The sequence below is a fragment of the Cucumis melo genome, chromosome 4, assembly GCF_025177605.1.
Source record: "Cucumis melo cultivar AY chromosome 4, USDA_Cmelo_AY_1.0, whole genome shotgun sequence".
Classification (NCBI taxonomy): Eukaryota; Viridiplantae; Streptophyta; class Magnoliopsida; order Cucurbitales; family Cucurbitaceae; genus Cucumis; species Cucumis melo.
In genome coordinates, this window is record NC_066860.1 from 2865877 (window position 1) to 2882925 (window position 17049).

At 33.3% G+C, this 17049-nt stretch overlaps 4 protein-coding genes across 4 annotated transcripts; 1 reads left to right on the forward strand and 3 right to left on the reverse strand.

Moving 5' to 3' along the window:
• Window positions 1-951: 951 nt before the first annotated feature.
• LOC103503761 (PR5-like receptor kinase) lies at window positions 952-2988 on the reverse strand. The gene is made up of 3 exons (XM_008468093.3): window positions 2809-2988; window positions 2643-2719; window positions 952-2423 (listed from the first exon to the last, which is right to left on the reverse strand). The coding sequence occupies exons 1-3, from the start codon at window positions 2832-2834 to the stop codon at window positions 1087-1089; spliced, it is 1440 nt and encodes a 479-aa protein (XP_008466315.2). The 5' UTR covers window positions 2835-2988; the 3' UTR covers window positions 952-1086.
• A 1121-nt stretch (window positions 2989-4109) lies between these two features.
• LOC103503762 (rust resistance kinase Lr10) lies at window positions 4110-7304 on the reverse strand. Its single transcript, XM_008468094.3, has 3 exons — window positions 6963-7304; window positions 5634-5695; window positions 4110-5541 (listed from the first exon to the last, which is right to left on the reverse strand). Exons 2-3 carry the CDS (start codon window positions 5692-5694, stop codon window positions 4289-4291), a joined length of 1314 nt encoding a protein of 437 aa, XP_008466316.2. The 5' UTR covers window position 5695; window positions 6963-7304; the 3' UTR covers window positions 4110-4288.
• A 2580-nt stretch (window positions 7305-9884) lies between these two features.
• LOC103503763 (rust resistance kinase Lr10-like) lies at window positions 9885-13028 on the reverse strand. Its single transcript, XM_008468095.3, has 3 exons — window positions 12480-13028; window positions 11495-11559; window positions 9885-11342 (listed from the first exon to the last, which is right to left on the reverse strand). Exons 2-3 carry the CDS (start codon window positions 11556-11558, stop codon window positions 10048-10050), a joined length of 1359 nt encoding a protein of 452 aa, XP_008466317.2. The 5' UTR covers window position 11559; window positions 12480-13028; the 3' UTR covers window positions 9885-10047.
• Window positions 13029-13744: 716 nt separating this feature from the next.
• Window positions 13745-16760, forward strand: LOC103503764 (cytoplasmic 60S subunit biogenesis factor REI1 homolog 1). Its single transcript, XM_008468096.3, has 5 exons — window positions 13745-14034; window positions 14710-15237; window positions 15322-15491; window positions 15595-15813; window positions 16424-16760. The coding sequence occupies exons 1-5, from the start codon at window positions 13930-13932 to the stop codon at window positions 16581-16583; spliced, it is 1182 nt and encodes a 393-aa protein (XP_008466318.2). The 5' UTR covers window positions 13745-13929; the 3' UTR covers window positions 16584-16760.
• Window positions 16761-17049: the final 289 nt, after the last annotated feature.

Here is a 17049-nt window from a genome sequence, read left to right on the forward strand (position 1 = left end):
GCAGCAAAATATAATAGTCATTTGATTGTTTAGCCAAAACTAAAAGATTTTTTTTCGTTTGGATTTAGAAAGTTATTTGACTGCACCATCATTTAGATTTGGAAGGATATTTTCAAGATTGTTTAGATTTTTTAAGATTTTTGGTAGTATAGATTTGAATATTTTGAAAAAAAAAAAGAAAAACGATGAAAAGAAAAAAATAGAAAAGAAAGAGGAGAAGAAAGACGGTAAAAGAGAATAGCAAACTTGAAATATTTAAAAAATTGTCAACTCGGTCAGTTTTTTCATTTTCTTATCCGCGTCGTAAATATTTTATTATATTTATAAAAATTTCTCTAATTTTTATTCGTTATCGTCTCAACTACACTGTAGTTTTTTTTTAATTTAATTTAATTTTATTATTATTATTTTTTAATATCGAGGAATTTTCACATTTATATTATAATCGATTCGAAAAAAAAATGACATATTCCACATATGACACTTAGGGCCTAAGTCCCTAGCTAATAGATTTAAAATAAAGTCTTGACTTTTGACTTTTGTTATTAAGAATAATTGCAAAGATAATATTGATTATGTAGTGTGATTGAAACGTTTAAGTAAAAGATTGTACAGCTAAACTTTTTTCTAATTCATTACTAAAAACGCGTCTAATTGTTTTCGGTTCCACTTTTTAAATTTTTTTAAGACCTATTTGAATTAACTTTATAAAGTTCAATTCTTTTATATGCATGGCATATAGCAAAGTCGGCCGAACTTCAACTAGTACATATGTATATCTTTATCTTTTGAAATTCCCTTAAATTTCACGATATGACTTTGATCCTTAATTTTTCAACGGCTATCCTTAAATTTAGGAAAATGCTTGAATGAATACGGTCTATTGTCATTATAGTCTCTATATTTGGAAAAAAAGAAAAAAAACTTGAAGAGAGGTATGTTTGGATTGTCTTTTAAATGCTTACAAACTTAAAGAATTCATCTCATTTAAATCATGATTTCAAATCGAAATATGAGTAACGATAACAAATTTGTAGACAGATAGAAGACTTTTCGAGAAGATTATACAAGTTTGTTTACCAAAAATCAAGAGCTAGCCATTTGTATTTCGTATTTTCTCATGATTGTTGTAGTCTTCCTGTACCATTGAGAATTACTATCTCTGCTTGTTGAAGAGTTTGAAGTAGTACTGCTTGTTTGTTGTGAAGAACTCGTTGAACTGTTCCCCATTCTTATGGGGTTCAAATATTGAAATGGTTTTGCCGGTGGCATTATCTCGACTCCTCCCTCCAACATCCTCACCACTACACTCATCGGTGGACGCCCGTCGGGGGAGTCCTGAACGCACCAAAGAGCCACCTCACATGCTCGGCTCGCCATCTCCCTATCTTCCTCTCCAATGCCACAACCAACAATCAACTCTTCCAACTTACCGTTTTCATAAGCATCCCACACATGTTGTGGGAACCAATCAGGATTCCCAGAAACGGTTGCGCCAGCATTGCTCTTTCTTCCGATGATCTCAAACAACACCATTCCAAAGCTATACACGTCGCACTTGTGCGTTAATGGATAGTTAACCAACAGAAATTCAGGCGCGGAGTAACCGGGAGTGCCTCGATAGCCGCTGAACGAGATGTGCGTGCTGTCCCGATTGCAGAGCTTGGCAAGCCCAAAATCACCAACTTTGGGGAAGAAGTTTGCATCTAGAAGAATGTTGGCAGGCTTAATATCATAGTGAATGATTCTCTGTTGACATTCCTCATGAAGATAAGCAAGACCTTTGGCTGTTCCAATTGCTATATCATGCAATTTTCTCCATTCAATTTCTTTTCTTTTTCCAAACAAGTACTTGTCCAAAGATCCATTTTCTAAGTATTCAAAAACAAGTGCACTCATGAAATGGTCATAGCAAAAACCATACAGCCTCACCAAATTAATGTGATAAGTCCTACAAATTGATCCTACCTCAGCCATGAATTGCTCTTCAGCTCTTTTATCTGAGCCTCTCTTCAAAACCTTCACAGCAACATTCACCCCATTTGGGAACTTCCCTTTGTAAACCTCACCAAAACCTCCAGATCCAAGCCGAGTCGAGTAGTTGCTTGTGAAGGTATAAAGTTGGTCAGCAGTGAATCTGACTGGTTTTTCTTCGGCAATCTTGCGGAAGAATTTCTCCATTGTTGGTGCATCGACTCGCCAAATAGCTGCAGAAGCCATGCTAAGTTCAGGTGAAGGAGAAGCAGTTCTAGGAGGTGCGGTTCTATAAGGCACAGTTACAGGAGGAGCAGCTATAACCACAGGAGGTGCAGTTATGTTCCTCAATTCTCTTACAACACCTGGGGCAGCGCTTTTGGCAAACTTAAGAGCACATATAGCAATCACAACAAAAACCACCAAGGAAACCACTGAACCCACCACCCCTGAAAGTCAATAACAGCTAATTCAATCAAAAGTGTTGGAAATTTTGGAGAAATTGGAATGGTTGCAGTCTCACACTTCATACCGATTTACAAACTGATGCAAGTAGTCTTTTCTAACAAGTAATAAAAAATATAGAACCAAAGTGCTTCTTTGATTTTCAGAACAGAATAAGAAACCTCTCGGCTTCAACGAGATTAGAGATAGTACTATATGCTTACATAAAATAGTAATCGACTTTACTGGATTGTCGTCGCCGAAACCGGGCGGATTTGGAGGGAACTGAGAGATTGAGGATCTGAAATTACCCAAAAAAAAAAAAAAAAAACTGAAATCGATAACTCAGATGTACGATTACCATTCGACATAGAGCGCGAAGATACTTACTGGCATAACAGAGCGATTTCGATCATTTCTCAAGGCCTCTGAATGCACTTAACTGAAAGTGACTGAAATGGAGATGTACTGAAAAAGGAAAGGAGATGATCGGATTCATGAAGAGTGTGGTTCTTGAATGAGTTAGGAAGAACCGGAAGTAACCTTGAAATTTCCATGGTTGACTTCTTCGATTGGGCAACCTTAAATGATTCAGCCACAAAATTGTTATGATTTTGTATGAAAGTCAAGTCAACGTCTATTTTAAATTCATTAAACTTTAATATATAAACAAACAACCTTGTTATAGTAAGCATACCTCAAATGTTATAGTTTTTGTCTCAATCTCAAGATCAAACATTTGCATGTTATGTACAAGAAAAAGTGGGTAATTTCCTAAACTAAGTTTTAATATGATATTCGTAACATTAAGGGTGTGTTTGGATTGATTTTTAAAATTTTTAATTTTTAAAATAATTCATTTTAAGCTATAAATTGAAGTGTTTGACATTTATTTGAAATAATGGTTAGAAAAATGAGAATATGAAATAAATCATTTTAGAGAAAACATATTTAACCAAATTTTAGTATAAATGTTTTTTTTTTTTTTGTGTTTAATGGGGAATTCCTTTCAATTATTTATTTATTTTTCTTTATTTTTTTCTATTTCTTTTTACTATCTTTTTTTTTCTCCGTCGTTCTTTTTCTTAAATATTTTGAATATTTTTTCAATGTGTGTTCATATACATCTAAATATAGGGATTTGTAAATGTTTCTCTCTCAATCAAATCTATTTCGTCGTAATATCTGTGAAAGAAATCATGAGGACGTCAATGAAGAACATGATCGTTCTGTTCGAATAAAGATGAGTGAAGAGCATGATCAAATTGCACATATCTTTGTTTAGTTGATATTATATTGTTTCAGAAAAGTTATTTATCTTATTTATATTTTGTTGTTGGAAATCAATTAATTTTTGTTATTGTTATGGTTATGTACTTACATTTCAAGATGTTTGTGCTTCTAGAATTGAATTGTCTAAAAAAAATCAATACAAAAAAAATAATAAAATTAATGTTTAGTTTCAAATAACTAAAAAAATTAATAATTTCAAGATAACGTACGATTAATTTTATAAAATATATTTATGAAAAAAAGATTTAAGATGTGTGTATTTCTTTGTGAAGTTAGTTCATAATGTTTAATAGTTTCTTATAGTAATTTGACCTAAATATAAACATTATTAGTATAGGACAAACCAAACACAATTTTGCATATAAACATTCGTAGAGAGATCAAACTACACATGTAAATATTTTGATTTTAAACTCATTTTATAAAAAATATTTTTTTCATAGATAATCCAAACGGACTCTAACTGTTTTAATTTCATTTCTAATGGATTACACTGCATTTTTTAAGCTTTAAAGAAAGGGAAAAAAAAAACATGTTTAAGCCTAAGACCATAATTATTTTTTTTTTTTTCCAAAAATCAAGAACTAGCTATCTGTATTTCGTACTTCTTCATTATTGGAGTGTCCTTGTACCATACTGAACCACTTTCTTCATTGGAAGTTGAATAATCTGAACTATTACTAGTTTGTTGCACATTTCTTTTTGCAGTTGCATCCAAGTAAAGAAATGGCTTTGGTGGTGGCATTATTTCTACACCTCCTTCAAGCATCCTCACCACTGCACTCATTGGTGGTCGGTCGTCCGGAGAGTCTTGAACGCACCACAAAGCAACCTCACACATTCTGTTTGCTCTCTCTTTATTGTCCTCTTCAATGCCACACATTCGAGTAAACTCTTCTAGTTTACCCTTTCCATAATTATCCCAAACATGTTGCGGCAACCAATCAGGGTTCCCGGAATCTGTAACTCCAGCATTTCTTTTTCTTCCAACAATCTCAAACAAAACCATTCCGAAGCTATACACATCGCATTTGTGCGTTATCGGATAATTATAGAACAAGAACTCTGGAGCTGAATATCCCGGTGTGCCTCGATAACCAGTGAGAGACATGTGAGTACTATCCCTGTTGCAAAGCTTGGCAAGTCCAAAATCACCAACTTTGGGAGAGAAATTTGCATCCAACAAAATGTTAGCTGGCTTTATATCATAATGAATGATTCTCTGTTGGCATTCCTCATGCAAGTAAGCAAGAGCTTTAGCAGTCCCAATGGCTACATCATGTAACTTTCTCCAATCAATATCTTGATTTTTGCCAAACAAATATTTATCCAAAGATCCATTTTCCATATACTCAAATACTAATGCACCCATATATTGATCATAACAAAAACCATAAAGCCTAACCAAGTTTATATGATAAGTTCTTCCAATTGTTCCTACCTCAGCCATAAATTGTTCCTCTGCCTGTCTATCTGAGTTCCTCTTCAGAACCTTCACAGCAATATTCACCCCATTTGGAAACTGACCTTTGTAGACCGAACCAAATCCTCCTGACCCAAGTGGTGTGGAATAATTGCTCGTGAAACAATACAGTTGTTGAGGAGTGAACCTTACAGGCCTTTCTTTCGCCATTTCTCGGATGAACTTCTCCATTGTTGGTTGATCGATTTCCCAAATCTGAACTACATTTGGGACTGAATGTGTCGAAGTTGGTGGAGCTGAAGCAACTACATTTTGCAACTCTCTTACAATACCCTGCCTCACTTTCCTAGCAAAGCAGCAAGATATTGCTCCAATGACAGCAAAAATCACAAAGCTCAAAAGTATATCTGCAAGTCAATGTTTTTGTGAGATAAAGAGAAGTTTAACTTGTGTCAATAATGTTTCATGTTTTTCATACAGACAGTGATAAGGTACTCACATATTGCTGTTCCAGCATTATTTTCGCCATTGTCACTCGGTGGAGAAAACACTGATGACATTCTGAGGGAAACAAGTTGATAGTGTGATCAAGAGTTAACAACATGATGGCATTTAACAACAAAACATCAACCTATATTTAAATCTCTCGCTATCTCAACATAAATCAATCTGTTTTTCTATCTGTCTGTTGAAAGATTATTGAAGTTTTCATGTATTCTCCTACAACATATTGCTATAATCACTATCTTCATTTTTGTATAGCCCAGGAGCTTAAAAGGCAGAATTATTTTTAAAAAAACTACAACAACGATGATACGAACCAGGATTCAGAAAGTTGAATTATAATAATAATAAGATATTGTATTACTATTTAAAAAGAAATGTAAATTAATTTTGGAGCACAGTGAACATGAATTTTTTAGATTTTGAAAATTGAAATGATTAGATCTCTCCCACTAATTCTTCTAATGTTTGTTGGTCCCTTTCAACATACCTACCTGATAGGAGCCAGAAATTAAAGAAGAAAAACAATAGATAAATGTTATCGATTCATTTAAGAAAAGAAATGTAAAACTTCCAAGCTCTTAAGAGCCTTCTACTTTTGCAGGACTACTCTCCAAAATATGCATACAAGAACCTGATTCCTCTAACCTATTAGATAATTTTTTTTATATTCCAAACAAAAGTTCTAACACATTCACCCCTTCAACCTACCTATAATGGAACTTTGATCTTCAAGGGGTGTTTAGGCCACCAACATGAAGTTGATAGAGTGGACAATTATAATTTACTTCATGTTTCATGTTTGGGGCTCAAGTTGTAATAGTTGGTTTTTTCAACTATTATAACCTAGTTAGTGTTACTATTTCAATTCTCTTTTTGCTACAACTTTTTAATATTTCATACTCATTCTCTCTTTCTCTATTTGTTAAAGTGTTTACTATTTCCTACCCATATTTAAATAATTTACACCCTAAACATAAATTATCATAATCTATAAACTATAACAACCTCTAACTATAATAACCAATTTAGCCTCCCCAAGTAGTTCTAGCCATTCAACTTCAATACTCTCTCCCCAACTACTTAAAAGATCAAAATTCCATTCTACTCACAACTCATCACTGATTTGCTTACTTCTCATTTTGAAGGTTGATCAACTGAGCATCATACACAAGTACCAACTAATCATATCAAAATTTGTCAAGAAAAACAAAGTCATTATAGTGAAATCAAACTAATCCTGTCACGTAGCCTAAAGATGTTATTTTTTTTAATCGCAGTTTTCGATCAAGAGAGATTCAATGAGATATAGAATTACACTTACTTGATAGGAAAATCAGAAGAATGCTACATCCGGTTCATCCACAGCACTTTTTTTCCTCCCGTAGTCCCATGTTCCTCTTCTTTGACCTTTTCCCCTTTCCATCACCATCTATTCAATAAAGTTTTTCTTAGATAAATAAATGAAATAGAGATGAAACTTCGAAGAAGAACCATTGCCATGGCCCTTGGTTGTCCCAGTCATTAATGTTGGGTAATTGACATATTTTGTTTCTTCACATCGTTATCGAATAAATGGGTGAAAAGGAGTCGGGCTCCTCTTCCCTCTTTAAACTAAAATTTTAAGTTACTTGCAGAATGAGGTTAGGTTACTTCTTTTCAATCATACCATATGGAACACAGTTTTTGCAATGACCTTATTCCACTTGTTTTGAAACATTCAATTGCAAAAGGGTCTTTCGTGAGCATACAAGTCTAACAGAAATTCGTAACTTAGCTATACACAAGCTTTCTTTTAGGGAGTTCTATCCAAAGAGTGAAGTGTCGAAATACTCCCTGCACATAGAGCCATCGTGGATTGTCCTAGTGGTAAAAAAGAGACATGTTCAATTCATGGTGCCCACCTCCCTAGAAATTAATTTTCTAGGAGTTTTCTTGACAACCAAATATCATAGAGTCAGGCGAGTTGCCCCGTGAAATTAGTCGAGGTACGTGGACACTCATGGATATCAAAATTTGAAAGGAAAAAAAAAAGAAAGAAAAAACAATCCCTACACATAGGGGTACATCTTCTCATATGCGTCTCGACCCAAACGACAGGCTGTCTAAAACCTTATTTTACTAATCAACATTTTGTTGTTGATTTGTTAGGTTTTGGTATTCTAGCAAGAAAAATCTCCACTTTAACATGAATTTTTCAACAATCAATTCCTAAGAAACTTAAAATTTGACTTTCTCACCAATAATTTCGTATTTCATTCAATGATTTGGGCCATCCCAGACAGCGAAAGGTAAAATGAACAAGAACAGTCAAACCAATGTATTATGTAAACGATGAAGAAACAAAACCCTAATATAATCACCGACGATCCAAAAACATCAATTTCAGAGCTGACCGGTGGAGTCAATGTAATATGTTTGTGGTGTGATTTCTTTCCTTCTTTCCCAGCTTCTTCCAGTGCCAAATTTCATCAACATGGGGCCGGTAAGGTGAGGACCCGCCATGGCAAAATTTGAACAGAGTAGAGAAGCCTCACTTAACCGTTGGACTTAATAAATTCCCGCGAAATTCAATTGAAACCTAATTCCAAGTTTTTTCTCAAATAAAATCTAAAGTTAAAATACTATTTTAACCCCAACTTACTATACAACTGTGTTTACTTTTTAGTCATTTAGGTAATATATTACGAGAGACATTTTTAAAAATAGCAAAATAAATTAAAATACATAATTTTGGACTTTTATCATTGTTTATCAATGTCAAAGAAGCATATCAGTGTTTATCAATATTTATTATTAATAGAATATGAAATTTTGCTATAATTTGTAAATATTTGATCAAATTTGCCATTTTTGACAATTTCTTCATATTATTATCGTAAAAGTTAATTTCGAGAGATTAAATTTAGAATTATTTTTAAATATAGTAAAACTTATTTTTTTATGGATTCTGATAAATTATTATATAAATCAAGATACATATAGATAAGTTGTGATATTTTGTTATATTTATAAATATTTTTGTTGTATTTGTAAATGTTTTTGCCATATTTGTAAATATTTGGAGAAGTTTTTTTCACTTAAGGTAATTTTTCTTAAATTTAAGATTTAGTAAAAATATGATAAAGTAACGTAGAATGAACAAATTGAACCAACTATGAGATGATATTTTAAGTTAAAATTTTTCATTTTCATTTTTTTTTTTTTTTTTTGTCTTATGACAATATCTATTAATATTTGCTTCTTTTTTTTTACGTGATTAGAGTTTGATGCATAAATATGAATGGATGTGTAACACATACTATTATTTTAACTCCTCGATTTTGAAAATGTCTATTTAAAATATGTTGATAATGGTTTTTGTCATTATTTCGATATTTATTTAGAAAATTATTTTAAATGATAAAAGTGCTTGAGATATTTACAAATGTAGTAAAATATCTCAGTTTATCTGTGATAAATTGCTATAGATCGCTCTGTTTACCTGTGTCATGATATATATTATTGCACAGAAAAGGAACATGGAAAATTTACATTTTTTAATTTTGAGGGTTTGAAGAATACACGTATTTAATTTGTAACATATCTTTTAAATTTTAGAAGATTTTAGAATAAATTTGTTTTTTCTCGATGTTTAAAATAAAAAATTTTTAGTCCCTAAATTTCTTAATTTAAAAATAGGCTTAAAAAATCTTTGTACTAATTTTTACGATTTTAAATTATAAAAATATTGTTTTAGAAAATACCTATCATTAAAATTATTTTTTAAGCATATTTTTCTAATTCAAAATTTCATATAACTATATAGTAGTGATGCTGAAACAAAGCCAATTCCATTACACTATCTTTTACTCATAAGAAGATAGAGATTTCGAAAATTGAGTTATAGAAAACAGTTTAGAGATATTTTTAACATATTCTTAACAACTTTGGACTAAAAAGAAATATATTTCGAAATCTCAAGGATAAAAACAAGAGAGAGAGAGTTAGGACCAAAAAAGTAGGTTTGAAACTCTGATCAAATGCAGATATTCTTCAAAGTTCGGAGACTAAAAAGTTAATTTGCCTCAAAAGAAAACAATTTGACAATCTTTAAAGTAATTACATAAAAGTGGAAAGTATGAAATGAGATTTTGTCCACCAAATTAAGACCCGTTTGTAATGATTTTTCTAAAGATTTAAACACTTAAAAAATCAATTCAAATACGTACTAAGGCATGTATGGTTATCTTTCAACAAAATAAAATAAAATAAATCCAACAATTAGATTATAAGTGAATTATCAAAATGTCTCTATAAATCAATCCATTGATAACTTCCTATTTCAAAGGATAAAAAGGAAAGGGGATACAAAGATTATAAATTAAAACCCTCAACACAAATCTTTCAACTTCTAACTCACTTCTAAATTATGAACTACCTATCTGTATTTCATACTTCTTCATAATTGGAGTAGCTTTCTTGTACCAAGAAGAATGTATTTCTTCACTCGATGTCGAATAATTCGAACTACTACTACTTTGTAACAAATTCGGTTCGATGTTCCCTAACGGCGTTGGATTTGAAAATTTAAATGGATTTGGTGGCGCCATTATTTCTACTCCTCCCTCTAGCATCTTCACCACTGCACTCATTGGCGGCCGTTCGTCGGGGGAGTCTTGAATGCACCACAAAGCCACCTTGCACATTCTACTCACACTCTCTTTTTCTTTCTCTTCAATACCACATACCTGACTAATTTCTTCTACCTCGCGCTTTTTGTACTTATCCCACACGTGTCGAGGAAACCAATCAAGGTTCCCGGAAGGAGTAATGGTGGCATTCTTTTTTCTACCAACAATTTCGAACAATAGCATTCCAAAGCTATATACATCACACTTGTGCGTTATGGGATAATTGTTCAGAAAAAACTCCGGAGCCGAGTATCCGGGGGTGCCTCGATAGCCAGTGAGAGATATATGTGTTCTATCCCTGTTGCAAAGCTTGGCAAGTCCAAAATCACCAACTTTGGGAGAGAAATTTGCATCCAACAAAATGTTAGCTGGCTTTATATCATAATGAATGATTCTCTGTTGGCATTCCTCATGCAAGTAAGCAAGACCTTTAGCGGTCCCAATGGCTACATCATGTAATTTCCCCCAATCAACATCTTGATTTTTGCCAAACAAATATTTATCCAAAGATCCATTTTCCATATACTCAAATACTAATGCACTCATATATTTATCATAACAAAAACCATAAAGCCTAACCAAATGTCTATGATAAGTTTTGCCAATTGTTCCTACCTCAGCCATAAATTGCTGCTCAGCTTGTTTATCTGAGTTTCTATTTAGAACCTTCACAGCAATCTTAACCCCATTTGGGAACTCACCTTTGTAGACTGTACTGAATCCTCCAGCCCCAAGTATTGTTGAATAATTGCTTGTGAAAATATATAGTTGCTGAGCAGTGAACCTTATTGGCTTTTCTTTTGCCAGTTCTTGAATGAAATTTTCCATTGTTGGTGCATCAATTTCCCAAACTTGAATTACATTATTGTGCATTGGTTGATGTGCCAAATTTGGTGCAGAAGCAAACTTTGGTGGAGATGGAGGAACAAGTGCATTTTCCAGCTCTGTTAGACAATTTTGTCTCACTTTTTTAGAAAAGCAGCAACCAATTGCAGCAACCACAGAAAAAAGCACCAAGGTCAAAACTACATCTGCAAGCCCCAATGTTTTTTTATATTGAAATGGTGAGATATACAAAAAAGCCTAATCCATATCAATGAATTTTGATAAAAAGTGTATCAAACAAGAATTCAGAGGATACTCTTTCATATTTTACCACAAACAACAAGGATTAGATACTCACAAATTGCTCTTGTTTCCGATCTCCGGTCGGCATAGTAATTTGGTGGAGAGAAGCCTCTAGACATTCTGAGGGACGCAAATTGATATTTCAAAGAAAGAGTTAAATGACAACTATAAAACTAACTACAAAGCAGAATAAGACAAGAATTATCAAACAACATGCTCAATTCATTTGGTTCATGTTTGTTTGATCAAAGATCAGTAAGCATAACATAAATACTTCTAGGAGTAAAAGTAAGTAAGCTTAATAATGCTAACTGAAATGCAAAACATCAATCTATCTTTGAATCTCTCTCTATCTCAACTGGTTTCAAATTATCTTCCTGTTTGTCTTTTTAACTCACTAGAGCTTTTGTGCATTCCCCTACAACATATTGATATGATTTCTTAAGTCCCTCTGTATATGTATACTTCAAATCAATACCCCTAACTTTTTCTACAAAAACAACAATGAAACCAATCCCAATTCATTTCATTGTTCTTTGTTTTGTAGGACAATATTTTACTGGATTTCACTTCTTTCATCATATTTATCATTTAGTATAGTTTTAATTCAGTATGAAACTGAAACTGTATGAGGAGTTTCTATCGACCTATACTGCGTTATTAAACAATAGTCTCAATAACTAACTAATTAACTTCATATGAGTAGTCAAATGTTGTAAGGTCACACAAAGATCAGAGTGTAAGCAGGTATATCTGAATATTTTAAAAGAATTGGTTCTCTCCCCCTAAATTTTGTTAAAATCTGTCTTTCCTCTTCAACATTCCTTCAGACAGGAACCATAAACTAAATAGAAAATAAATATAAACGATTTGCTTAAATTTCTATATGAATGAACCACTAACTGGACATAACATTATCGAAAGTGACAACGAAATTGATCAAAAATTATGAAGCTCAAAACAATTATAATTGAAGCTATCTAATCCAGACAGATTTCAGAGAGCTACTTCTGAAAAAGAAACAGAGAGTTAGCACGTACTTTGTAGGATCAAAATCATATGAAAGTCAAATCTGGTTCATCCCTCCCATGTTTCTTCTACTTTGGCCTTTTTTTTCTTTCTTCCAATCTTATGAAAGGAAGATATCGGACAAAAAAGAGGGATGAAATTCCGAAGAAGAATATCCATCCCCTTGCCCTTTCTTATCCTGTCGCTAATTGCTGATTCCGAGGTAAATTCCTGTATGAATCGACATTTCGGCTTTCTCATCGACAGTTCCCAGAGATCATAATTTATAAATATATCTCAATTCGAATTCAAGACAGCGACAGATTAAATTGAATGATTGATATACTCGATAAACAAATCGATTACTGAAACTTCAAAATCTGAATAGTTCGATCGAAATTTGGTCTATTCAGATGCCAGCGAAGAATTCTCCATCTTCCCGAGCTTGATCCGATTGCAAATTTCATCTTCATGGAGCCGCCGAGAGAACCCGCCATGGCTGTTTTTGGGTCACCAATGCACAACTTGCAATGCAAGTAATCTAACTTCCTTTTCCTTATTTGGCGCAAAGGTTTCGTTTCGGATCCCTAATTTGCTAATGACAAATGAATAATACTCTAAGTTAGTGTACGACCAAAATATGATAAAGTAACCAAAAATGAGAAAACTTTTCTATCATTTTCTCATTTGGAGTTTACGTTCTTATTCCTTTACGTTCAAATGAACTTTATGTTTTCTTTTCGGTCAATTTCTTAAATGCATTTTCGTCTATATTCTACGAAAACATTTATTTTCTATCAACATTTATATATAAGTATTGAATGAACTTGTATAAATAATAGGACAAGGAAAGTCTCTATCAGACATTAATTCTCATTCTATATTATCCATTGGAAAACTTTTCTCCAATCGTCTCTCTTAGAATATCTAAAAGTGAAGGTTCGATTTTGTATTTGCTCAAATTCAACTTAAAAAACAAATGTAAGTGCAAGCGATTGATATTATCGTTTGTACAGTCGTCTACGATCGTGTAATAAAATGAAAACTATAGAATAATAGATAATAATGTATACGCAATTGTTTAATTCTTTATGCACAATCGTTTACTATAGTCTACACCATCGTTTTGGATATTTATAAACCAATGTTTATAAAATTTTAAACGAGGGAAGGTGAGAAGGGTAAATTACGGGCCAATGAAGGCTGCATTGCTCAAAGAGAGGTCCATTGTCACAAATAACGGCCCAAATGAAGGCCCATAATTGGTGACGATAGAGCATGCGTCTGTTTAGAGTCACGACTCACGTCCCATCGGCAGTCGGCGCCGAGTTCCTTTTCTTCTCTGCCCTCTCTTCTTCATATATATTTCTCCTCAAACCGCCATATCGCTTCATTTTTCTCTCCCTCTTCGTATCGTTTCATATATATTGATTGAAGTTCGAATCAGAATTTAGCGTCAGTGATTAGGAAGAACATAAGAAGATGCCGGGTCTAACCTGTAATGCCTGTAACAAAGAATTTCTAGACGTCGATGAGCAAAAGCTTCACTACAAATCCGAGTGGCATCGATATAACCTTAAGCGCAAGGTCCTCTTTCTATCTCTATATGTAATGTTTGTGTTATGCTGATAATTGAAGCCAATCCCTTAGGTTTTCTATTGCCGCAGTAGGTTGATGTCGTTTGTTACTGATATGAAATCTTTTATTTTTTCCCCTTGCTAGTTTTTTGTTTCTTTCTGTTTGCTTGTTGGTTTTGGCTTCTGGAGTATCGTTGCCCAATACTCTGGATTCAGGGTATTTGTCTTCTTTGTTGAAAATCTTGGTGTGAATATGTGATATGTTGCGCTTTGGGGGTATGCGTATACAGAATTTTGATCAGTACGTTTTTGTTTTTGTTTTTTTTAAATGAAGTTCAGCTCAAATAATTGTTCTAAAGCATTATACATGTAAGTATGGAAGATATCATCTTTCCGGATGTCCAATAAATCCAAATGTTCCTTTTCTTTTCTTCTTGTAATTTAGTCGTAGGTACCCATTGATAATTTTGTTTATTGATTTCTCTTGAGACTCTTGGAGTTGGTTAAGGAGTATTATTCTAAGGTTCATTAGATTTCATCTTGATGAAGATACATATAAGGCATACACATTCCGTGAGATAATAATTTTATTCACAATTGACCTTGCTTTAGTATAATGTCTTGGACGTGTCTCTTTGAAAATACATCTTATATCATTTATCTAATTATATTGTGAATAAATCAGGTTGCTAATGTTCCTGGAGTAACAGAGGCATTGTTTTTAGCTAGACAATCTGCTGCAGCTGCACAAGAGAATGCCAAATCAAGAGAGACCGCAATGTTATACTCTTGTGGTCTTTGTAGCAAAGCTTATAGGAGTGCCCAGGCACATGCCCAGCACCTTAAGTCTAGGAGTCATATCATTCGAGCTTCGCAAGGAGCACATGATCAAGAAGTCGAAAAGCCAATAATTAAGCCCCTTCCCCAGCGAATTTCCAACAAGGCACCCCAACAAAGTGAGGAGGAAGAGAGTGAGGATGAGTGGGAAGAAGTTGATCCTGATGAAGACATGGTTGATGGAAATGAGGATGAGGATGAAGATATCGATGCCATTGAGGTGGACTTGGATCCATCATGCTGCTTCATGTGTGATCTAGAGCATGATACCATTGAGAGTTGCATGGTCCACATGCACAAGAAACATGGATTCTTTATTCCTGACATTGAATATTTGAAGGATCCAAAAGGCTTCCTTACATATGTCGGCCTGAAGGTGTTAAAATGAGATACCCTCTTTTCTTTTAACTTTGTGCTCAATGAAATCAGAAGTTGATTTACTTCTATTTTTCATTTCCAGGTGATGAGGGATTTCAGGTGTCTGTACTGCAATGATAATTGTCTTCCTTTTAGCAGCTTGGAAGCTGTTAGGAAGCATATGGAAGCAAAAAGCCATTGCAAAGTGCATTATGGTGATGAAGACGAGAATGAAGAAGTAGAATTGGAGGAATTTTACGATTACAGCAGCAGGTGCTTATCCTCATGTTTTTAGAATTTTTATTTCTCATATCTTGAAATAAACTCAGTTCCTGAGTGAGTTTCTTCTTCATTTTCTATGGTATTTATCATATAGTTATGTGGATGGAGGTGGCAACCAGCTCGTACCATCAGGTGCTCAAGACAATACTGTCGAATTTGGTAGTGGTGGAGCAGAGCTCATCTTAGTTCAAGGAAGCGGCGAACGGCAATCGACTAAAACACTTGGTTCCAGACAATTTCTACGTTATTATCGCCAAAAACCACGACCATCTCCTGCAAATGATGCAGCCATTACTGCTGTATTGGCAGCAAGGTATGTTCTGATCTTTTACCATGAGGTCCTGTAGCTAATGTAAATTACATTTGTTTTAAAACCAACTTTCATGGAGAAAACTAAGAGGATCGAAGTGTATGTTCGTAAGTGATTTTGATATTGGTTAAATTTACTTTTGTCATCTAAAATATCTTTTTGATACACTTTTAATCACTCAAGATTAATCTATTGTTTAATTTTACACTTCTGAATGCAATCTTCATGCCTAAGTGGCTCTAACAGTAATTGGCATAACCTTCATCCCAATTGTTGTACTAAAAATACGTAATTTGCATATAATAAAAATTTGTTTTGAGTGATTAAAAGCATGTTTTAAGAGTGTTCCTTAAAAAAGCAAAAGTGATTCTAACTACAAAAAGAAAATCAACAAGGGCAATCACAAAAATCCTTAAAAACTATGGATAGGTATGTTAAATCTCGCTAAAGACGTAAAGGTGTTTTCCCCATTCCAATAACAGCGGGTGAAGTGAAAATGATTTCTCAATCACTTGAGGAACTCTTTTTTGTTCTGAGCTCGAAATCAAAGCAATATGTTATTATGTGGATTGAACGAAACTTTGACAAGAAATTTATCATTTTGATTTGGCAGGTACAGGAGTATGGGATTGGCAACGGTCCAATCAAGAGAAAAGATGATCAGGATGAAGGTGATGAAAGAAATGAATCGAACCGGGTTGGAAGCAATGCGCACCAAAATCGGATTGAAGAACAACGTAATCCGAAACTTGCCTAAGAATGTTCCACATTAGAATTGGTATTTGTCTTTTAAAATTTAAATGGCTTGTGATTGAAGAACGAACAATCGATTCTAACAAGGTGCATTTTAAGTTTGATGTACGTTTCCTGCCTGTATTCTCTTAAAACACTACAAAGTTTTGTTTATCTGTTTAGTTGATGATAAATTATAATTATATTTATATGGTTGACATGCTACTCTCTCTCTCTCTCTTTTAAAGGAAAATTATTCTAAATAAAAAACTTCTAAAAAATATTTTAAAATATAACAAAATATCATACTATAGACTACTATTTCTGTTTGTAAAATGTTTTAATTCATTTTGTTATAGACTACTATTTCTGTTTGTAAAATGTTTTAATTCATTTTGTTATATTTAAAAGTGACATGAAAATGTCGGATGATAGAGCTTCTTTATGCGAATCTTTTTTTAATAAATTCAAAATTTATTTATTTTTTGTGCATCGATATTGTGGGCT

What these genes read in the sequence shown, in the direction of transcription:
- LOC103503764 (XM_008468096.3), top strand. Translation starts at nt 13,930, where the DNA reads ATGCCGGGTCTAACCTGTAATGCCTGTAACAAAGAATTTCTAGACGTC. An exon ending in TTTTACGATTACAGCAGCAG is followed by an intron (nt 15,492 to 15,594) that starts GTGCTTATCCTC and finishes TTTATCATATAG; the next exon opens with TTATGTGGATGGAGGTGGCA. An exon ending in ACTGCTGTATTGGCAGCAAG is followed by an intron (nt 15,814 to 16,423) that starts GTATGTTCTGAT and finishes TTGATTTGGCAG; the next exon opens with GTACAGGAGTATGGGATTGG.
- LOC103503763 (XM_008468095.3), bottom strand. Translation starts at nt 11,558, where the DNA reads ATGTCTAGAGGCTTCTCTCCACCAAATTACTATGCCGACCGGAGATCG. An exon ending in ATCGGAAACAAGAGCAATTT is followed by an intron (nt 11,343 to 11,494) that starts GTGAGTATCTAA and finishes TGGGGCTTGCAG; the next exon opens with ATGTAGTTTTGACCTTGGTG.
- LOC103503762 (XM_008468094.3), bottom strand. Translation starts at nt 5,694, where the DNA reads ATGTCATCAGTGTTTTCTCCACCGAGTGACAATGGCGAAAATAATGCT. An exon ending in TAATGCTGGAACAGCAATAT is followed by an intron (nt 5,542 to 5,633) that starts GTGAGTACCTTA and finishes ATTGACTTGCAG; the next exon opens with ATATACTTTTGAGCTTTGTG.
- LOC103503761 (XM_008468093.3), bottom strand. Translation starts at nt 2,834, where the DNA reads ATGATCGAAATCGCTCTGTTATGCCA. An exon ending in GAAATCGCTCTGTTATGCCA is followed by an intron (nt 2,720 to 2,808) that starts GTAAGTATCTTC and finishes GGGTAATTTCAG; the next exon opens with ATCCTCAATCTCTCAGTTCC. An exon ending in AAAGTCGATTACTATTTTAT is followed by an intron (nt 2,424 to 2,642) that starts GTAAGCATATAG and finishes ATTGACTTTCAG; the next exon opens with GGGTGGTGGGTTCAGTGGTT.